Source organism: Cydia pomonella, chromosome 6 (assembly GCF_033807575.1).
Source record: "Cydia pomonella isolate Wapato2018A chromosome 6, ilCydPomo1, whole genome shotgun sequence".
In the NCBI taxonomy this organism is placed as follows: domain Eukaryota; kingdom Metazoa; phylum Arthropoda; class Insecta; order Lepidoptera; family Tortricidae; genus Cydia; species Cydia pomonella.
This window is the reverse complement of record NC_084708.1, coordinates 12,078,195-12,102,095: the sequence shown is the minus strand read 5'-3', so window position 1 is coordinate 12,102,095 and position 23,901 is coordinate 12,078,195. Positions and strand designations below refer to the sequence as shown.

The 23,901-nt window shown below is 39.2% G+C and overlaps 1 protein-coding gene and 1 long non-coding RNA gene across 2 annotated transcripts; both read left to right on the top strand.

Annotated features, from left to right (window-relative positions):
• The first annotated feature begins 6,870 nt into the window (after window positions 1-6,870).
• Window positions 6,871-23,702, top strand: LOC133518972 (uncharacterized). The gene is made up of 6 exons (XM_061852796.1): window positions 6,871-7,059; window positions 7,193-7,362; window positions 20,818-20,888; window positions 21,310-21,449; window positions 22,713-22,862; window positions 23,485-23,702. Exons 1-6 carry the CDS (start codon window positions 6,969-6,971, stop codon window positions 23,634-23,636), a joined length of 774 nt encoding a protein of 257 aa, XP_061708780.1. The 5' UTR covers window positions 6,871-6,968; the 3' UTR covers window positions 23,637-23,702.
• LOC133518973 (uncharacterized) lies at window positions 9,727-17,840 on the top strand. Its single transcript, XR_009799563.1, has 3 exons — window positions 9,727-10,425; window positions 16,645-16,778; window positions 16,882-17,840. It is a non-coding gene; the product is annotated as an uncharacterized LOC133518973 (long non-coding RNA).
• Window positions 23,703-23,901: the final 199 nt, after the last annotated feature.

Genomic DNA, 23,901 nt, shown 5'->3' with positions numbered 1-23,901 from the left:
GAAAACCACGGCTGGTTATTCCCAAGGAGGGCGAGGAACACCTGATGCTGCACTGCCGCGAGAGGGATGAGAACCTAGACTCCATGCTACGAGATTATTTCAACATAGATTCGCTGGGAATAAAAAACGTTACAAAGGTGGATCCGCAAGTCCAAAGGGCCATGGATATTTTGGACAGAACAATAAAGAAAATCAACGACAATGGACCACGCTATGAAGTAGGTCAGCTATGGCGGGACGACGAACCACGAATGCCACCGACCATACAAACTGCAATGTGTCGGTTAAGGAGTATCGAGAGAAAGATGGATCGGGATCCGGCATTCGCTGAGAGTTATAAGGAACAAATTGATAATTTATTAAAGAAAAAGTACGCCGTGCCACTGCAGGAGCCGCCAGATAGCAAGATAGCGTGGGTGTTGCCGCATTTTGCGGTAACTAATCCGAACAAACCGGGAAAGATAAGGCTAGTCTTCGACGCTGCGTGTCGCGTTCAAGGGAAATGCCTAAACGATTTTCTTTTGGAAGGACCGGATCTACTACAGTCAATTATAGGGATTCTCTTTCGGTTCCGCGAAGGGCAATTTGCAGTTGTGGCGGATCTACAGGAAATGTTCCTCCAAGTAAAAATAAGGGCCGAGGATCAACCATCACAAATGTTCATTTGGAGAGGGGACCGCCGGACAGGGAATCCGCAATTTTACAAAATGACGAGCATGCTTTTTGGTGCAGCAAGCTCACCATTCCTGGCCCATAGCGTCAGAAATAGAAACGCTATGGACAACGCTGATGAGTTCCCGGATGCTGTGGAAGACATCACACGTAATCATTACATGGACGATTACGTAGCCAGCTACCCGGATGAGAAGGAACTCTTACATCGTGCTACGCAAGTTGCGTCGTCTCACGCCAAGGGAGGGTTCCAGTTACGAGGGTGGACTTCAAACAGTGTGAAGCTACTCCAGCAGATCCCGACGGAGTTACACGCAAGTACACCGGCACAGCTCGGCAAAGGCAAGGAAAATAAGATCCTCGGGATGTACTGGAACCCTGAAACCGACCAGTTGGGTTTCAACACAACAATGATAAGGGTACCGGCCGAAGTGAAGGAAATGATACAGACGCCTACGAAGAGGCAAATGTTATCGGCCGTGATGTCAGTATATGACCCGCTGGGGCTGTTAAGCCACTATACTATAACAGCAAAAGTTCAGCTGCAAAATCTGTGGGCCAAGAAGCTGGACTGGGACTCTCCACTGCCAGAAGAGGATAAGCGTGACTTCGAGGCCTGGCTGCGAGCTCTGGATAGCGTCGCGAAGCTCAGGATACCAAGATGCTATCTTTCAACGGGGGCAGTGGCGAGAAGGGAACTACATGTGTTCGTGGACGCCAGCACCAAAGCATACGCATGCGTGGCGTACTGGCGAGTAGCCTCAAAGGGCGGGGAGGCCCAAGTGAGCCTAATCGCGGCAAAAAGTAAGGTTGGGCCAACGAGGCAACTCAGCATACCACGCATGGAACTTCAGTCGGCGCTCATCGGGTCAAGGCTACAGCAGACCATCCGAGAGGAGCATCGTCTGACACCAGATCAGGTCATCAAGTGGACGGAAACCTGCCGCGCAATGTGTGGCCACGCGGCATCGTCACCCAGGTGTACCCAGGACCGGATGGTGGAATACGATCGGCTGACGTTCAAACCCGAGGAGGCGTGTTCCGGAGGCCCGTCACAAAGTTGGCTGTCCTACCGTTGCAACAGGAGCAGTCGCAGGAGCGTCAGCGGGGGCAGACTGTTACGGACAGCATGGACCCCTGCCGAGACGAATACTCGGACGGTACAGACCCGGGCCGGAAAGAATTACCTAACGCGTAAAACTAGATAAAATAGCTATAGGGTGCCTAGCTATAGGATAGAAATAAGTTGACACAAGCACACTTTGTATGATTGACTTATCGGTCGATTGACTAGAAACAGGATAAAATTGTAGTCGCTATGAAAATAGCGTTTTGTGTCAGCTTGTTACGTGACGTCATCACCGCGGGTGAGCGGCCGGTGCGATCGCTGCGGAAGCCGGAAGCGTACTGAGCGGCGCGGACTTCGGTGCGCGGTATTTATATGTTCGGGCCGAGGCGACCCAATTTCACCTGATTTCTCCCAAGTTAGGCTTTCCCCAGGGATCGTAGTGTATAGATAGAAAATAGGGTTAGCTATCCGTAGACACAAGCATTGTAAGCATTGGGCCTAGAATTATCGAGATATTAAGACTTAAAGTTATTTTTGTATGGAGTTGAACTATCGATGAAGATAATTCTTATATTCATGAATATTTTCAGCTGAAACTGGTATAATAGGGTAGATCTTCGTAAATGCTTTCTAAAAAGGTACGGTTCATCACTGAAAACCTCAGGGTTCCCGAGATAAACCCGAAAAGGTGGTTAAATACGGGGAAAGTTCTACGCCCAATGCGAGAAAGAGATAGCACAAGAAAGAGAAGTCCACGTAACGAGGCCGTTCTCGAATTATCTGGAGTTACTTTCGAGACCTCGTATTCGCCCTATATAAGCAGGCGAGATACGGCCTGCGGACAGTGAGTTAGTACAGTCAGTTCAGTTCAGTTCAAGCGATCGGAAAACAAAAAGGAAAAGTGAGGAAAAAGTGAAAGTGCCCTAAAGTTGTGATCAGTATTAGTGGTAATAGTGGTTTTAGTGCTAGTTACGTGGACCGCTTAGTTATTTTACCTTAGTAAGTACTAGAATAACGTTATAGTGAAAGTGCCTATAGTGTTAGTGTTTAGTGCTTAAGTTTGGTGCCTAAGGTCTAGACTAAGTGTGTGCTAGTGCTAAATAAATAGGAATCTAATTAAGTGGTGTTTGTTTGACGCTCCAACTACGTCCCACCGTGGGAGGAATTGGATTTCCGAACCAGCAGGCTCCGTAAATAAATATTAAACTGAGTTATCGCTGAGAGCTGACTCCAGGGTGTCCTCTGGCGGTTACAATTAGAACAGTGGAAGAAAAAAGTTTTGCACGGGAGGCACCCCCAGCACCTATCACAGTCACACATAGATTCGGTAGCTTCAAATAAGTTCCTAAAACTCGGATATTTGTTCCCTGAAACAGAGGGTTTCATAATTGCCATCCAAGATCAAATCATAAATACAAGAAATTACAGAAAATATATAATCAAAGACCCTCAACTCTCTGATGATAGATGCAGAAAATGTCACAGCCATCCAGAAACAATTCAGCATATCACCGGAGCATGCTCTAATCTTACACAAACAGACTACACCCATCGACACAATCAGGTAGCAAATATCGTACATCAAAAACTAGCTCTGAAACATAATCTTATACCACATAATAACACACCCTACTATAAATATAGCCCTAGCTCTATTCTGGAAAACGAAACCCACAAAATGTACTTTGACCGCGCCATACTTACCGATAGAACGACTCACTATAACCGACCGGACATAACCTTGACTGACAAAATACATAAAATCACTTACCTTATAGATATCGCTGTCCCCAACACCCACAACCTACATAAAACTATTACTGAAAAAGTACAAAAATATACTGACCTTAAAGATGAAATTATCAGGATCTGGCATCAGGAAAAAGTATATATTGTCCCTATAGTTCTGTCAACCACTGGTATCATCCCTAAATACCTCCACCACAGTCTGAAACTTATTGACCTGAAACCAAATACTTATATACAGTTACAGAAAGCAGCTATACTAAATACTTGCAGAATCGTACGAAGGTTTCTGCAAGAAGATGAAAGAATTAATTGAACCTGATCCGACGTTTCATCTACTTGGCTCTGGCCCGTAGATGATACTATAATTACCAGCTTAGGCTGAGAAAGAGAAATCTTGAAAATAATAATAATAATAATAATAAACCCGCGGGGGCAGCTTGTGGCGAGCTGACGGTGAGTGGCGACACCGCGGACCCCTATTCCAGAGGATCCTTTTATTTGGCCCTCGCCTCTGCGCTTGCCTTCACCGGCCGGCCAGAGTGGAGTCGCAAGAGCGGGACCTATGCTCCAGGTTGGAAGTGTAAAATGTCATAACGCCGGCGGCCTGCTGAACGGATTACCGGGATCTGGCTTCCGCAGACTCACCTCTCGACAACCTCACAGCCGCTCCAAAGTGTTGCCCTATTGTCGCACTGTGCGTGCGGCCGTTGTGGGGCCCACTCAATGAGTTGGCGAGTCACCACCTGTCTTAAACAATTCCGAGACTGATTGTCACGGCAGGTGTCCGTTAGTCTCCTCCCATAGCCCATTATCCAGTCCATCCAACTTTCAAATCAATAGCCTTATGACCTTAGATCCCATCGCAGCACAAAAGTGCTGCACTGCAATAGTCTTTGCACCTGGCGGGGACCATCTCCGGATGTATCATGTTGTGCGCTCGGGGATGGTATCCGCTACGTGTATCCCTTGCTTTTAGATTAATTTGTCTTAAAGGGCCTCTGCGCTGTTGGCTTCGGCCCCACGCATGCCTCCCAAAGGTCCGGGACCCCATGGTCCCGAGATATGGTAAGACAGACAAATAATAATAATAATAATATTTATTTATTTCAAGAATTTGGCATTACAAGACCAGCAGTACATTGATCCCCACACTAGGCTCAGCCTGTCACGTGGGAATCTCAGAGAAGTATCGAAATGGTGCGGTTCTCATTTTAACAGAATACATTATTGTTAAAGCTAAATTAAATAAGATTTTTTTAATTATATGACTAACTATCAAACTAAGCACAAAAACAGTTAAAAAGGTCTCAGTAAGTTGTATGTAAGTGAAAGTGGGTATGTGTGTATATATGTGAGTATGTATGTATGAATATGTGCGTGTGTATAACTACGAAATGTGAGAGAAAACAAAATAAAAGAAAAGTAGCTGTAGAAGTTATTCATCTTTCGGGAGCAGACGCAATTGAATATTGTCGTCTACTACAGTCATTTCAAAATATCCTCTGACTCATCATAGTTCCAAGAAAGTAGTAGGGGTTGGATATGCCTTTTTGCTTCAGTTAAGTTACAGTGCCTTATGTCGCAGATTTTTACTAATTTATTGTATAAATGCGGAAAGAGATAAGCCGAGAATCTCATAGCAAAAGCAGTTTTAACAGGGGGCTTGGGAATTTTGTACACTCTTTTTAGTATCATGTCTTGTAGATTATATCGATGTTGACATATGACTCCACAGTCCACACTCACACTTCTTCACGGCGATTTCGCTGTTTAGTTTGCGGCAAGATGTGAAAGTGTGTGGAGGGCCCTTAACACGGTCCTCCTCACTTCGCTCGTCGTCGCACCTGTCTTGAAAAATGGGGAGTACTTATTCGAAAAAATAATTGCGAGATATATACGAGATAAAGCCGCCTGAAATCTTTGGCGCTGGCCTAACGTGGGAAATATTATAATATCCACTTATCCATTCTGTAATTTAGAGCACTTGACTAGCCCAAGTGGAGATGAATGGATGACCATGACGCACTATCAGAATGCCTGCCCAAATTGATAATTTAATACTTATCACATTATGTTTTTGTTATGAAGTTGTGTACAAGAGTAAAACGGGTGTTTCAAAAATACGCAATATTTAAATAAAATGGAAAGAACTTCTTCATTGTCGAGGAGAGAAAAGTAAGGAATCGCAATGTCAGGCTGGGTGCTTGTCAGGGCAATTGGTAAAAAAATAATTTTTGGTACAAGCTTTTATTTTTATCGATGACTACTTTTCTTTCCACGAGCAACAAATACTCATCGAGCCAATTTTTAAAACCCCAAACACAATTAGGTTGCCTTGTTTTATCACTACACTTGAGTCGTGTTGTCCATATACCTAATATACATAATTTTAAAATAGGTATACCTACTTCTTTTTCTTTTTCTAAAAATACTGACACTAGGTTAATACTTGATTATATATTTGTTACGAGTACTAACCAAGCTGTGGAATGTCTAAATTCTGAAATAAATTGAACTCTATATATGGTACATAAGAAGCTCGATAGCTGACCGTTGGGTTAAATAGTACCTATGTATACAGCTCGGGCAGCAAGCAGGAGCTTTATGGTAGATATGTGCTGTGCTGTGCGGACCCTTAACCTAGTAGCCAAGCATCGATTTGTTTTGGTGTTCTAGCTCTGACTGAATTCACAAAGTCCACATTAATGTCCACACTATTATATATATAAATATTTTCACACCTACAACTATCGTTACAGGTACTAGACCTAAGACAATAGTGTAACTAATATAAAAATATTCTAATATATGGCGCATATAACCTAATGTGAACAATGTGGACTTTGTGAATTCAGTCAGAGCTAGAACACCAAAACAAATCGATGTTCTCGGCTACTAGGTTAAGGGTCCGCACAGCACAGCACATATCTACCATAAAGCTCCTGCTTGCTGCCCGAGCTGTATACCTAGGTACTAATCCAACGGTCAGCTATCGAGCTTCCTATGTACCATATATAGAGTTTGTATTGTAGGTCCATATACATATGTAGTAGGTACCTATTATTTTTTTGTCTGGTAACAGTGCCTACACCGTACAGACAATTTATTATTAATTTGACAAAAAAGTGTAGGTTCCTATTACTGTAATTAGCTGTTAGAAGTAATCGGGGTCTCAAGGCTGGCTTTTGATCCAGGAAGCCAGTTTTCCATCCATCACATTATTCTTTAAGAAAAACACTTTTGGCACTGGTTTAAGTTAATAAGAAGGTGAGGAAAATAACCGCAGTTTAGTGATGTAATGGTTATGTATTCCGAACACCTAGTAAATGACATTGAAGGCAGGGTTTACGCAATTAAAGCGCTCAAGCAGGCCGGCGCAGCGTCAGAATAGGTAGTGAACTTGGTCACTGTGGTTCGCTGCACAATTCTTTTAAGAATATTAAATTAGTAAATGTAGTAAACAAATATTAAGTTGCTCATGCGAGTGGTTACTTGCAGAGAGATGCCTTTCAAAAGTGTTTTGTTTTTGCTGACTGTGTTACGTGTTGGTTATGGTTCAGTTGATCTAGGTACGGATGTTTGTTATTTGTAGTTCAGTACCGCTCTTTTTTAAGTAGGTATAATAGTTATACAATAACATTATTATACAGTTATATATCTGCATTTATGTGGAATATAAATGATCATATTGTTTTATAACAGGAAAATTCCTGAAGATATGCGATAGAAATGCTGTGGATGTGAACGATTGCCTAGTGGAAGCCATCCAGAAGGGTATTGTGGCGATGGCCGGAGGTCTCAAAGAACTCGACGTGCCTCCTTTGGATCCTAATCACGAGAAAGAAATTAGAATAATGTATCAAAGGAATCAGGTAAGTGTATAGTTTTTAGCGGAAAATATGTACTCCATATTTCAACTTCGAGTTACCGAGCGTTTTCCCAATTGTGTGCTAAAAATAGCTGATTAGTTATAAAATTAAACTTTATGTTTCTATCAAATAATACATATAAGGTAGAGTCAGAATAATAATGAACCTAGTCCGTCAATTTTGTGATCTGGACCTGTACGGTTGCCACCAGTTTGACACTGCTGGACACACCTTATATTCGCTATTGTGTGCGTAACTTACGAGCGAGATGCATAGAAAGTAATTTTCGCAGACGTTAGCAAATATGTCAGTTTGACACAGCTAAGGCAATCGCGGTAAGGCTATTCGGAAAACATCTAGACACGCGGTAGCGTGTCCGGCCAAGTACAAAGAAAAAGAAACTGGCGACGCAGTAACCGTGTGTAATAAATCGAATAAAAAGTATTAATATATATATTATATATATAACGAACCATTTCCAGCTACTTTTGACCCCTTCACTACTTGAAATTTATTTAACCTCCACATATGAAATTTGGCACATCTATTCAAAGTATTCAAACCCCTTAGCTTGACTAGAATACAAAATTTCGTAAACGTAGCTGAAACAGTTATTGATAAATTAACGTTTAAAAACCGGCATTTTTGTGACCGACTAACTTATAGATCAAAAACCTAACCCACTTCCAGATGACCTAGAAAACTTGATATTTGGCATCAAGGTAGACTATTAGGTGTACATAGAGGGGAAAATCTAAAAACTGAAAATCTGTGGATAATTCGACGGAGTCAAAAACCTAACCCACTTCCACGTGACCTAGAAACTTGATAACAAAGTTTTATAACAAAGTTCCCACTGATATAGTGAATTTGCCTCTTAACAAATTTAAGTCACACGTTAAGAGCTCTTTGTTAAGTAAGGCGTATTATGCTGTGAATGATTTCATAGATGATAAGGATGCCTTTAAGCCAGTAGCTTGATCTTGATCTTGATAGTATGATAAAAATGTAAGTAATAGTGTTTTCGTTTTCTTTCTGTGAAATAACCATACTAGCGTCCAGTAGAACTGACACAAGAGAACATCATGTTCTCGTTTGATTGTATTATTTTAGTTTTGGACACTTAGAGACCTTATACACCTCTAAGATTTTATTTTATTTTAAATTTTATTTTATTTTAAATTCAATTTTATTTTAATACCTATTTTAATGATTTGGACACTTAGAGACCTGTACATCTCTAAGTCAATTTAAATTTATAATTTAGTTTTATAGGTAGGCACTCCTTATGAATAATATGTAGTCGCGTTTATGTGGCGCTATGCCGTCTTTAATGTAACTTACAAGCACAAATGTAGTATCTCACATTTTTTTATTATATTTTTATTAATACAACCCGGCAGCTTGAACATGTCATGCTCGCTAAAAAGTCTTTACTTACGGTGGCGTCGTTGATCGGGTCGCCACTTTCCCGAATGAAGGTTGAGGGAGGCGATGGCTGAGATACACGTCATACTCGTGAACGGGTGCTGTTTGTGGAGACCGGTCTGTTTGAGCTTACACGGGGTACAGGTTATGTTAAAGTATGTAACTTTACTTTTGAGTGACATTAACGTGAGACACTTCATTCGGTTCTTGTCTGTTTTATTTTTTTTGTCTTTTAATTATTTATATAAGAATTCAAGCCTTGGCGACCCTCTACATCTCTAAGGATAATTTAATATATTTTTTATATTTTATCTCTGACACTTAGAGACATACATCTCTAAAGAATTTTAGTATTTTATGGTTTTATTTTTTTATCATAGTTTTTTTTTTGTGTAATTTGACATTTAGAGACAGTATACATCTCTAATAAAGTATTCATTATTTCATAGATTCGATATTTGTAATTGTTTTTTTTTTAATTTATTGTTTGTAAAAATGGACATGTAAAAGTGCCCCTGTGGCCTATTTGCTGAATAAATGTTTGATATTTGATATTTGGCATCAAGATAGGCTATTAGGTGTTTATAGAGGAAAAAATCTGAAAACTGAAAATTATTGATAATTAGTATCAACAAAGTGATGAAGATAAAGTTAAGTAAGAAAATATTGGTGAATAATGGAGTAACTATTCATAATGGATACTAATAATTTCTGTACCAAAACTAATGATATCCCATCAAAAACATGAATGTGAAAAAGTGAGCCAAATTCAATATAAAGTACGAGTATATGCGTTGTTGTTGATTTCGCCGACAAAAGTATTGTGATCATGGGTGCCAAGCTCAAGAATCTACTTGGCTAGGTTTTACGAATGTAATGTACATGTTTTATTATATTGGATTATGTTGTACTCACACATTTGGTTTGATGGTAACCCTATTACTAAGACTCCAACTGGCCGTCCGTCTGTCTGTCTGTCTGTCACCAGGCGAGATACAGCCAAGTGACATGAACCTTGATAGCTAACAGACAGTTGAAATTTTGACAGATGGTGTATTCCTGTTGCCGCCATAACAATAAATACTAAGAACAGAATAAAATAAATATTTAAGTGGGGCTCCCACGCAACAGACGTGATTTTTTTTGCCGTTTTTTGCGTAATAATGGTACGGAACCCTTCGTGCGCGAGTCCGACTCACAGTTGTCCGGTTTTTGTTAACTTACTTTAACGTTAACTTACTTTAACTAGGGAAGTAGGCGCTAAATGAAATGGTTATTTAATAGTTAGCACCTGTGGAACGTTTTCGCAATAGCCAAGTTTTAATAACGTTAAATTACAATGTGAATTGATTGATGGACCATTTACTCATCCAACTGGCAGTGTAATGACAGTAATGATATGTTTGACGTGCAGGCTGCAGTGACACTGCAGTTATCTCGCCACAAACGTCTTGTCAGCTCATTGTTAAAGTCTTTAAATTGATGCCTAGGGACTTGTTTTTCTTTATAACAATTTCTGCTATTTTCAGGTCTTCCGTCTATTTTAATTACAGTTAAATGGATCATAAATTAGAAGTATATTTATATAATTATACAGGTTTTAATGTCAATCATGTATACACGTAACTAAAGATTACGGTGATTTTCCGAACTAGGGTATCATCAGACCTGTTACGAGCCCCAATGCAGAAGAGTTCGGCTACTATTTAATATTGAAAGAAACTTTTTTTCAAAGTCAAATCTAGTAAGTAATTTTAGTAGCATAGGAGAAAGAATTAAAAAAAAGTGTTGTAAAATTAATCAACTTTATTTCCTATATAATACAACAAAAAAATATTCATGTATTGCAATAAAAAAATACAATTCTTCTATCAACTACAACGCATAATAGTTCGGCTATCGATCTTGAGTACGCAAAATAGTTCGCCTACCACTTAGTTGACCATTAGACGGCTGTAAAGTACTTATTTGGACAGGATGATATATTGAGACAACGAGTGCATTGCTAAGACTGTTTATTCATAATCTCCCCTACCCACATATCATACATAAGTCTACCCACAACCCCTTTCTTTTCAATAAACAAAATAGCGTAAGTACCTATACTAGTTTCTATAACACAATATTTAAAAAATAAACATCTTTTTATGTACATAGGTGCTTAAGTTAATGTTGTGAGTGTATATATAATTTTGAAATAACAGTAGCCTTCTTATACTACTTAAGTACTATTGTTTTATAATGAACCATTTTTACTTCATTGATTAGAGAGAACATTGTTGTAATGATTTTTGTATACTTCCTTATTGATCTAACATTTACTTTTTACTTGCAGTAATTATAGGTATAATTATTTTATCATGCAGGTGCAACAACAACAAGTTCATTAATGAAAAAAAAAATATAATTTATGCATGCAAGATACACTTTTTTATTTTATTTTTTTCTTATTCAATATACGTACATTGCCTATTTTTTTTTACAATGTTGATATTATTTATCATTGATTACAAATTAATTCAATTAGTATGTAAATTAAGACTTTGAATACATTTGCTCACATTAGGTAATATTTGATTGCTTACATATTACAAATCGAATACAGATGCAGTTACCGTCTATATATATAAATATGTATACCTAGATACTCAGTTGCGTTGTGGTACTCCTAGCTCAGAGTATCCCCACCGATCAGGAGGTCTCACTGTCCTGCCAAAACGTGTGACATAATTATTACCAGAATTGTTATTGTTGATATTATTACTTTCTAGGGAGCATGGGACAGTGGGACTGAATGTCATGTCTGACTCAGCGCGAGAATTGTTGACCGGCAGGTTTATGTTATCGTATAAAATGGGATCCGCGCGGGCGGGGGGGCGGCGCGGCGAGTCTAATATAAGCTGACGACGATTCCTACGGAGGAACCTCCAGCTACCCACACCGTCCCCAAAAAGACGGCCATTCGACCACCCCACCAGTCGGTGGGGAAGCGACCCGCAACAGCCGCCGCAGCCATTGTGCGGTAGCGGCCCCTCATACCCCCCTGACGGGGGGTATCGACAGATCACTCAAGTCAAGTCACGGAGGAACCTGCCCGTTTCTAGTTTTACTGAATAAGATCTCGGACTTACGAGACCCACAACCGTAGCGTATACCCAGTTGCCATTAATGCGTGCTTTAACTGGCTGACCCGCTCGTAAAGTTTGTAAATTTTTGGCTCCCCTATCGTAGTAGTACTTTTGTTTTTCTTGTCGCGCCTTAAGTTCATGTCTAACCTTTGTATGATCTAAATTGGCTTGTTTTAACAAATTTGGTGAACACGGCAAGATACTTCTCAGTTTGCGACTGTTTAATATCTCCGCAGGAGAAGCTATCCTATCACTAACTGGCGTATTTAAAAACTCCAACAATGCTAACCTATAGTCTGTATTGTCATAACTAGTTTTTCTTAAAATTGATTTTATTGTCTGAACCGCTCTTTCCACTTGGCCATTCGATTGTGAGTACCTAGGTGATGATGTCATGTGAATGAATTTCCAGTTTTTACTAAAATTATGGAACAGACTTGATGAAAATTCCGGTCCGTTATCTGTAAAAACTGTTTCCGGAACGCCCTGTCTAGAAAATATGTTAATCAATTGATCAATAACATGAGATGACGTCATGTTATTTAATTTTGTTACCTCAATGAATTTACTAAAATAATCAATGACAATTAGAAAAGATGAACCCGCGAAATGAAATATATCCGCTCCTATTTTTGACCACGGTCTCACGGGAACGTCGTGTGGTATCATTGGTTCTTTGCAATTTTCTTTGCGATAAGTTAAACATGCTTGACAGTGTGATATCATGTCATCAAGTTGCGTATTCATGTTAGGCCAGTACATGATTTCTCGAGCCCGCAGTTTACATTTCTCAGCACCCAAATGACCTATGTGTATTTTCTTTAACATGGACTGACGCATACATTTAGGTATAACTATACGATTGTTTTTCCATACCATGCCATATGCGATTGTCAACTCGTCTCTGCAATCCCAATACGGTCGTAACATATTTTCCAGCTGACTTCGATGTGTGGGCCAACCCTTCTTTATCACTTTTCGCAAGGCTTCAATTTCGCTGTCCGATTTTGAGTGTCTTTGCAATTCTATGAAATGTGAATCAGTTAAGGGGTTGTCGACGGCCACGGCACATACTTGAGCTTCCATCTCTAAATGATCAAGTGGCTCCTCAGGTGCTGCGCTGGAGTCGGCCGGCGCCACAGCGCGCGACAGCGCGTCTGCCACGTACAGGTACTTGCCCGGCTTGTACACCAGTTCAAATGTATATGGTTGTAACCTTAGCAACATTCGCTGCAGACGTGCCGGGGCACTAGCAATAGGCTTTTTAATTATACTCACTAGTGGCTTGTGATCAGTTTCCACTGTCACGTCTGTACGCCCATAAATATAACAATAAAATTTTTCGCATGCGTACACGCATGCTAGCAATTCTTTTTCAATTTGCGCATAGGCTTGCTCGGCTTTAGTTAAAGAGCGCGACGCGTAGCAAACTGGCAATCCATTTTGAATAAGACAAGCACCTAACCCGTTTTTTGCTGCATCAACGGAAATCGTGACCGATTTTTCTAAACTAAAATATTGTAATACGGGAGGACTTACTAGACATTGTTTTAATTCATTGAAACATTTCTGATGCCTGTCATCCCAATGCCAAGCTATATCTTTTTTAAGAAGCTCTCTCAGCAGATGGGTCCTTTCCGACAAATGTGGTATAAAGCTGCCAACATACGTTACAAGCCCTAAAAACCTTTCCAGGTCCTTAGTATTTTCTGGTTTAGGCATTTCTCTAATAGCTAACGTATGCGAGTTATCTGGTCGTATACCTTCGGATGATATTCTGTGGCCTAAATACTTTAATTCAGATAGTCCAACCTTGCATTTTTCCTTATTTAGCTTAATATTGATTTTCCTACAACGGTCCAGCACCTGACGAAGACGTGTATTATGTACTTCCTCCGTTTCTCCATACACAAGCAAATCATCAATAAAGAGTATTACGCCCTCTATGTCATCAAACTGTTCAAATAGCCTTTTATGAAAAATCTCCGATGCGGAAGAAATTCCAAACGGCATGCGAAGGAATTTGTATCTGCCAAACACCGTGTTAAAGGTACAAAGGTCAGTTGACTCATCGTGTAGCCTTACCTGCCAGAATGAGTGTTTAGCATCTAGAGTACTAAAATATTTTGCACCCGATAATTTCGTTGTAATCTCATCCAGAGTTGGTAATTTGAAATGCTCTCGACGAATAGCTTTATTTAGGTCTCGAGGATCTAAACAGATACGAAGGTCTCCATTAGCTTTCTTTACAACAGTCATACTGTTGACCCAGTCCGTGGGCCCCTCAACCTTCGCGATAACCTGTTGCTGCAGCATCTCATCCAGCTTATTTTTAACCGCATCCCGCAGTGCTAGTGGCAGCTTACGCGGCGCATGCACAACTGGCTGCACATTAGGCTGCAATTGTATCCTATATTCGCCCGGTAAGCACCCCATGCCTTCAAACACATCCCCATACTCATCTAACATTCCTAAACAACTATTTAACCCTGAGGTCTCTATAGTCATAACACGCCTAACCAAGTTTAATTCTTCGCAGGTCGATCTACCTAGTACCGGGGGTGATTTCACGTCCGCTATAATAAAACTTACAATGTGGTAATCGTTTTTGTATTTTACTTTTAAGTGACACTTGCCTGCAACATGAATTTGATCTCCTGAGTATGCTGTCAATCTGATACGAGTCCGTACTAAGTCATTTACACTATAACCGATTTCCGGTAAAAATCGCAAAGGCAAAACATTAGTATCAGCCCCACTGTCTAAATTAAACGTTATGCTAGCTCCGTTAATTAAAAGGTCTACACTCCAGCGCTTATTTTTATTTATGGAATTAACGAGACATACCTGATCTGTGGAATCCTCCTGTACTGCATACATACGACACACCTTCGCAAAATGATTCGATCTATGACATTTAGTACAACGTTGACCATAAACGGGACACTTAAACTTTTCATGATTCGATCCACAATAATCACACTGCCTAATACGGTTGTTTACATGTAGCGGCACGGACTTGCGCGATGACGCCGATGACGTTACGGCCGCGCCGGACCGCGGCGGCGGCGCTCTGCTCGGCGGCGGCGGCGCATTCACGCCGCATCGGCACTTTCGACTTCCAGGACGACTCTTTGCAGGACGCCCTACCCAGTGCACTTCACACTGTTGTTGCTTGTCCTCAGCCTTAGTCGTGAGCTCGTATGCATTATACTCGCCTGTATCCTCTTGCTTAATACGGCCCGCTTGCATGCGTGACATTTCCGCTATACGACACATATCCACGGCTTTCTGTAGGGTCAAAGTCTCACTTTCCCGAAGTAAACGTTCCCTCATAGCATCTTCTCTCAATCCACAAATTAGCCTATCTCTTATTAAGTCGTCCTTCAGGTCCTTGAACTCGCAAGTCATAGCTAATTTGTTTAACTCAAATGTATATTGTTCAACGGACTCGCCTTCTTGTTGACCTCTTGAAAAAAACTTGTGCCGTTCGATAGTCAGATTTTTTGTTGGTAGGAAATATTTATCAAAATGTTCTAATAATCCTTTTATTGTAGTTATTTTATCTGTGAACTGTTCATAGACTTCCCGACACTGTTCTCCTATGACATGCAATAAAATGCTCACTTGTACGTCTTCAGTTTTTTTATTGAGCTCGCATGCTTTAGAGTATATCTCAAACGATTTCTTCCACTTTAACCATTGTCTACTCAAGTTTCCCGACGTAACGCTCGATAGATTATTCTCGAAACAAAATGGAGGTGGCGGCCTTAGAACTGTATCCATTTTCCGCTAGTCACAACGCACTGCTTTGTAAATTCCACTTCACTCAATACCCAAATTACACTAATCCCGTTAACGTATAACAATTCAACGATTACTTATAACCGGCTGCGCCATGTAAAGTACTTATTTGGACAGGATGATATATTGAGACAACGAGTGCATTGCTAAGACTGTTTATTCATAATCTCCCCTACCCACATATCATACATAAGTCTACCCACAACGGCCACTCCATAGTGGGGATTCCTTTAGACTCGAGCCAAGTCTTCGTGGTCTTCACAGTATGGCAAGATGCCCCGTCTTGTTGAAAAGTGTAGAAATTTTCATATTTCAAGCTTGGAATAGATGGAATTAAACTGGTTTTCAAAATGTCCTGGTATTTCACTGCATTAACAGTCCCTTCTACAAAATGCAGGCGGCCTACCCCTTGTGCCGACATGCAACCCCATATCATCACAGACCCAGGACACTTCACTTTTCTCTTAATGCAGTCCTTGATGAATGCTTTGTCTTTATTTCAAACGATTTTTTTTCGTTCGTCGCCGACAGTTACTTCAAATTTTGATTCATCACTCCATATTATTTGACGCCGAATTTTACAGCACTTTTTTTTAATTCTTGCTCCTATGCTACTAAAATTACTTAAGTACTAGATTTGACTTTGAAAAAAGTTACTTTCAATATTAAATAGTAGCCGAACTCTTCTGCATTGGGGCTCGTAGCATGAGTTGCGTTCTCGCGCGCGACGCCATACATCTAGCGCGACTTCAAGTATGGATGGAGTCGCGCGCGAGAACGCAACTCATGCTAGCCGGTCAGCTGGTACAAAACACGTCTTCTCATCACTCCGTTTTTTGCCTGTCTGTCCTTATTTGATATTCAGGCACTTTGTATAGGTTATGCACCTAATAATAAAATTAATTCTTATAATACCTGTTTGTAGAGATTCGAAAGGATAAAAACAAATATAAATAGTTATGAATAATGTATTAATTTGATGTTGATTTTTATAGTAGCTAGTTGTTAATTAAACTCGCCATCAGATATATCGGAGCGGCCAAGGTGTTCACAGTCAAGGTATACATAGTCTAAAAAAAAAGAATATTCTGCCTTCTCTTTTCGTCGGCTAAGAATAATATAGTATTTCATTCATTTACATGACCAACACTTTCTCCTACAGGCAACTCGTCTCTGGGACGATTTCCCTTTACGATAGACACAGAGCATGCAGAACAAATATTCCTTCAAACGCGCAAAGTACGTTATTTTCGTCACAAGTTTTTAATAGTAGTTTATGTGACTGCTACATAATAAATGGCATTAAAATACACGAGTGTGGGTTTAAGAAACGAACGAAGTGAGTTTCTTAAAAAGATCACACGAGTGTTTTAATGCCTAATTATGTACAGTTACATACGCTATTTTATCTACACACAACTTTCTATGAAATATTCACTAACCCAAATTACAGCCTCCGTTGCCCCAGCATCGTTGCCAAATCGTTGCTCTCTTAGCGGAACTCGCGGATATGTGGTGGCGTCACCGAAATATTTTTATCGCTTATTTTACACGAATAGGTATAGTACCGGTATAGTTACCTTAAAAACAACAAAACATATTCAGTTTATACTTAAAACTAATTAAACGATAAACTGTACGCCAAATGGCGGTAAATGAAAACTTTTTTCACGCATGTAGTTTTTTTTTTTAATTCACAACTAGAGGGCCTATTTCCGTATCATTTGACACAAACTAATATGCGAGATATGTCAAAATTGTGTGCAATTGGCATTTCATTTTGAACAAAAAGGCATCTCGACAGATATTGGAATAGAGGTCAAATCGAATTGTTTTTTTTTTCAGAGATGTTTCAAATATGAATGCATAACCAAATCGATTTTGATGTAGTTATGAAGCAATAACAATATTATCACAGATAAGAAATTTGTTGTAACAAAACAGTTTATCGTAATGTTGGCCATTATTTACGGATTTTGAAGGCATCATAGAGGGTTTATGATATGTGTGTCGATAAAATACATAATACATATGCTTACGCTATTTTGTTATGATTGGATAACGGTGATAAAATTTATTTATTTATTGTTGTGGATTTATGATAAATTATTCTGAGAGTATTATGTAGTTAATCAAGTTAATGATTAAAATGTAACGTATAAAAGTTAATTTGCAATATTATAATAAGCTTGCAAGATTGCATTCTTTGACATAAAAGTCAAGGCCTTCCAAAGTTGCTTCCCTACCCTTCACTATGCACATCATGCACATAATGCTATGCTCCGTAATCGTTTTTGTTAAACTTTTAACCTTTATAATTAGTTAACAACATAGTAACTAAGCATACGTGATGCAGGGGGGCCGATGGGCCGATTGTACATTAATTAATTATTTAATGACCTTTCCAGTAAACCAAGTTAGAAATAGGTAACCTTTACATTAATGACAAATAATGTCAACGTAAAGTCTACTTTTGCTTGCGAGGAAGTTGAAATATGGAGAAGTCCTGAAAGTAGACGTAGCGCCCGTACATTCCGCTAAGTTGCATATTGATGCAACCAAAACTGGAACTTCTATTTGAGGTTGATAGTACGTAATTTATGGACGTTACTAATTATTAAACGAAAAAATTGCAATAAGTCGCTTCATTGAATTTAACGACCTGTCTGGCCTGTCGTTATGACTCAAGTAAATTTTAATTTAATCTTGTGATTTCACTATAACACTAATACTCGTAGGTAATAAATATCATTGGTTAATTCATGCACACTAATAGTTATACTCCTACCTAACGGCTAGTTAACTCGTATCCGTATCAAAAACCACGATGTGCAGGTAACAAGTCACGTAACTAGGTACGTGTGTACCTAACCTACGCTACGTATAGCTGTATACCGCGGGCCAGGCGCAAATTTCGTCAGTCATCGCATCCCGGGCGAAAACTCGTATAGTAGTCAACGGCTATGTTTGATGAACCGTCGTGGACGTCAGCTGCCGCTCCGTTGGTGGGTTGAAGACTGGCAGCCACCGAAACACTTTTTTTATTTATTTAGTCATCGCTTCCCGTTTGATACTTTGTCATATGATAGTTTAGATGCTATTGTGAATAAATACAATCGTCAGCCGGTTGTATCGTGGTGGATAAATCGTCAGCTGGTCATATGAACATGTAAAAAAATCTTTTTCAGTCATCGCCTCCCGCTTGATATTTTGGCATATTTTATTTATTTTATTTAAGTATAGGATAGTTTAGATGCTATAGTGAATAAAAAAACCGTCAGCCGGTTACATGAACACGTAATTTATTTCAGTTATCGCGTCCCGATTGATATTTTGTCAGATGCTATGCATAAAAAAAATGTGGAAAGATCGTCAAACGGTCATACGAACATGAAAAAGCAAAATGATTTTCAGTCATCGCCTCCTAATTGAAACTATGACAGATGGTAATGTAGATGCTATTGAGAATAAAAAAAATTGACAGGTGGTTGTATCGCGGGGGAAATCAGTATGTAAACTGCTATCTGACAAAGTTTAAATCGGAAGGCGAACACTTTTTTTTTTACATGTTCTTGTTACCAGCTGATGGTCTTTCCAACGCGATACAACCGGCTGACGATTTTATAAATTCACAATATCATCTAAAGTATCAAACGGGAAGCGATGACTAAATAAAAAAATTACGTGTTTCGGTGTCCGCCATTCTTCAACCCACCAACGGAGCGGCAGCTGACGTCCACGAGAGTTACATAGCCGTTAACTACTATACGAGTTGCCCGGGACGTGATAGGTCATGGAAATCTGGTGTTGGCTCGCGGTCTAGTGGGAATGTATTACCAAGTAAAGCCTGACCTTCACGTACTGGTTATTACCTATAGGTACAAATTAAGATGTGACATTATGTACCCTTGATATAGAATATCCATGTGGGTCAGATGAATAATGAATGCAGCAGAAACCTAATATCCTTGCCATTCTTGGCTCTAATAACGTTAATGCAGTTATAATAACAGGCAAATGATAAAATAATAAGTATACTTATATCTCTTGGTACGGTTAAGAGGTAGGTACTTACTTACTATTCTATAATTAAAATGAGATAGGTAACATTAATAGTAGGTAACATAGGTATAACAAAAATAAATGAAGGAGAATAAGTGGAAAACTATCTAAATATAAGGGAAATATAATTACTCCATAGATATAAAATATTTTATTTCAATAACAATATACAACTTAATTACAAACACGATAAAAAAACTAATCATTGAAACTAAAACTAAACTTGTAAATAAAAAACCGGATACGTGCGAGTCGGACTCGCCCACCGAGGGTTCCGTACTTTTTAGTATTTGTTGTTATAGCGGCAACAGAAATAAATCATCTGTGAAAATTTCAACTGTCTAGCTATCACGGTTCATGAGATACAGCCTGGTGACAGACGGACGGATGGACGGACATCGGAGTCTTAGTAATAGGGTCCCGTTTATCCCTTTGGGTACGGAACCCTAAAAATGCTCCCCAGGTCATCTTCATGGTGAGGCATAAATACTGTAATAAATTAAACTTTATCACTATTAATAGATTAAATATATATATGTACATATACGGATATAGAAATAAAATAAATAAATAAATAAATATATATATATGTGTATATATATATAAATAAATAACTAATAATAAATATTATAGGACATTATTACACAAATTGACTAAGTCCCACAGTAAGCTCAATAAGGCTTGTGTTGAGGGTACTTAGACAACGATATATATAATATAAATATTTATAAATACTTAAATACAGAGAAAACACCCATGACTCAGGAACAAATATCCATGCACATCACACGAATAAATGCCCTTACCAGGATTTGAACCCGGGACCATCAGCTTCGTAGGCAGGGTCACTACCCACTAGGCCAAACCGGTCGTCGTAAATATATATATATTCATAGATAGGTATATACAATCTCCTCTACTGTCTCCTACGCTGGTGGATAGGAAGTTAGGCTGGACAGCTGAAGACAAGCTGGCGACAAGCGAGAGAGGGTTATGTTGAGTGAATCATTAACTAGGATTTTTCTCGTTTTTACAGATTTACGCCAGGATGAGCATGAAGGATATTTATGTAGAAGGGCTGAAAACAAGTACTGTCCACGATGCCAGGTTGGTTGGTACAAATTTCTTTATATTATAATGTTGAATCTCAGAATACTTACGAATTAGATCTGGACTAAGTAACTTACCACATTTTTCCCGCTAGTTGTTATATGGGATAAACTACTAACCTATGACGTTATTACTCGTAATGATCCTTATATTCGTGTTATATCTCTTTCCATATTGCAAATGCAAACGTTGCAAATTTGCACACAATGCAATAGAAAATGTATTGCGGGTTCAAGATAAATATTTCTTCATAATTTATTTGCGACTTTTTCCATAGGGGGTCTATTTGACTTAAGCATGTGACAGAGAAGGTATAGTGAATCAAATACTCCCCAGTTCTAATTAGATATTAATTACTTGATTTATGGTTGAAGAAGTATTCAATATAAATTTTAAATAGGGCTATTGCTTCTTGCAGATTACGCGCAGATGAAGATCGATTCCACCTAGAAGTAGATATGACTACGCCGCGGGTTTTCGTACAAGGAAACTATGTCGGCGAAGGGCGGTTCAACTCGCTTACATTCAACGCAACTGGGATGTTCAACACTACCATGAGTAAGTAAATTGTTAAAGACTTTTAATATATTTTAATATATACGACTTAAAATTATTGAAGTAGCTACGGGTTGGTTGTATTGGCCGCATAAAGGACGGCTGAAAAGTAATCGAGTGAAGACGAGGACATTGGTTCACCACGCTGACACTTGACACCGGACACTGAAATATTTCTGATAACCGTCACCTTACATAGACAATTCACCGTACATTGCTGGCGTCGATGTCGTTACTTACCGACCGAGGAATGTAGGGATGTCAATTGTCAAGTTTATGAAATATGCGCCTATAAGTTGCTGAAAACTAAATAGCTGAAAATCTTCATTATTTTCGGATTGCTCGCTGGTGAAAACCATGGATTGTTAGAGCACTTATCATTTTTTTTTATCGATTGTTTTATGGTTTTTGAAAATCATATTTATTTTGCTAAATGCTGCAACAATGATTTAGTCACATATACAGGAAAGTAGGAATCACCTAGTTCACAGCATATTACTTATTTTAGCAATCTAAGTTAATTAGTTAGTGCGTTTTTCCGCAAATCGACAACCATTTAGGCTTCGCTTAAGCTGAATTAGACTTCGTACTGCGATTGTACCTTCCTAAAAAATATGACTAAGGGTGCATTGCATTAGATAGCTCGATAGATAGATAGATAAACCATTTATTCGCTTGCCACAATACACACAACTAAACTAAAAAAATTATACAAACAATAGCAACACCAAAATAAAAATTAAATAAAGAACAAAAAGCATCAATAAAAGGTAATGTGTGCTGTGTGCGTTGCAGCAAAACAAAAGGGTTCTGGCTCAGTAATACGCTCCACTCTTTCGGGTGAAGCACTAATAATTCTGCATTACATCGGGTCGTTCACCTAATGCAGGGGTCAGCAAACTTTTGAGAAAAAGAACGAATCACAAATTAAAATCACCAGTTTTTGAATCTCAAAGAGTTCAGAGAGAGAAAAATACTATGTTCAGCGGTCTAAAAACACTCTTTTGGGTAACTTGATATTACCTTTAAAGACCCTCATGCGGCTCGTGAGCCCCGGTTTGTTGATCTCTGACCTTAGGTTTAGTTAACAATTAGCGGTCGCCAAATCAAAGAATGAAGTTGCAAAGCGACATTGTTTGATGCTGCGAACGAACCAGAATCGACGCAGTAATGCGCCATAAATGACATGATTGATGATGTGTGTTACAACTTTTTTGCAAAATTATTTTACTTTGTAAATAATGATGAGTTCAATACTTTTTGCAGCTGATCTGGTATACACCTGGAAGTTGGACGGGATCCCGGAGAAACGAGACAACGAGACCTACATCAGGATCAAGTCATTTTACATGCGACCTGACTTGGGAAACTTGGAGTCTTACGTGTCCAACGATATTCCCGAGAGTCAGTCTATAAGTGAGTACCTACACCACCGTTCTGTTTAATCTCATCTTGTATCCCAATGTACAAATGCTCTTTTTTCACGTTTCTTTTTTATCATAATCGACGTTGGGCCGTGCAGTAACGGGTTAGATTTACGCGAACCCACATGTGTGTAAATTCGCGAATGGTTAGGCGCATGGTTTTCCAAGTCGTGTCGCTTTTTGACACCACAGATCAACGGTTTTGTCGGTTAAAACAGGAGTCCACCAGTGTGTGGGACAAGCATTTTTGTACTGAATATGCTTGTGCCGCACAGTGCACACTGGTGAAATCCCGCCTTTAGACACACATCAATCAAAGGAGTCAAACGACACGAATGTAGGGTAACTCATTCACGAATGGATACTTATTTATTTTATCGGCACCGTTTACTGGTGACTAGACCAGGAGTCGGGAAACATGAGACACCTCAAACCTTAACTTTGAAAGGTCTTAGACAGCTCTATCCAATTTTTGTGGCTCTATCTACGAGATTATTAGAACGAAGAATTATTTCTACTGCGATTAGCACCCTCCCTCTTTCTAAAAGTTTGTCAGCTCAAGCCAGTACATCCGGAATCCCGTTACTTGCTAACTTTTCAATTTTATCTTCCAGTCCAGCTAGCGAACAATTTCGCGAACGCCAACTGGCGACCCCTGTACCGGGAGCTGCTGCCGTACGCGCAGGCCAACTGGAACAAGATAGGCATCAGGATCGCGAACAAACTTTTCCTCAAAGTGCCTTACGATAAGATGTTCCCAGCTTAGAATATTTTTTATATTTTCGTGTAAGGTTATTTTGTATAAATATAGTTTTATTTTATAGATAAACAATTGTTTTTTTGTGCTATATTAGTTCATAAAACACGTGTCAAGATACTAAATTACATCGTGCACGCTCCCAATATATAACAGAAAGTGTCTGCTATGGAACTGTATTTTAAAATCAATAAAATGAAAAGATATACAGTGTGTAGATATACGCATAGCACACTGGATCTGATTCGCATGTCGCTATAATACTATAATAAAT

Coding starts and splice junctions, on each gene's coding strand:
- LOC133518972 (XM_061852796.1), top strand. CDS start 6,969: ATGCGAGTGGTTACTTGCAGAGAGATGCCTTTCAAAAGTGTTTTGTTT. Junction 20,889..21,309: donor AGTACTGTCCACGATGCCAG/GTTGGTTGGTAC, acceptor TGCTTCTTGCAG/ATTACGCGCAGATGAAGATC. Junction 21,450..22,712: donor GATGTTCAACACTACCATGA/GTAAGTAAATTG, acceptor TACTTTTTGCAG/CTGATCTGGTATACACCTGG.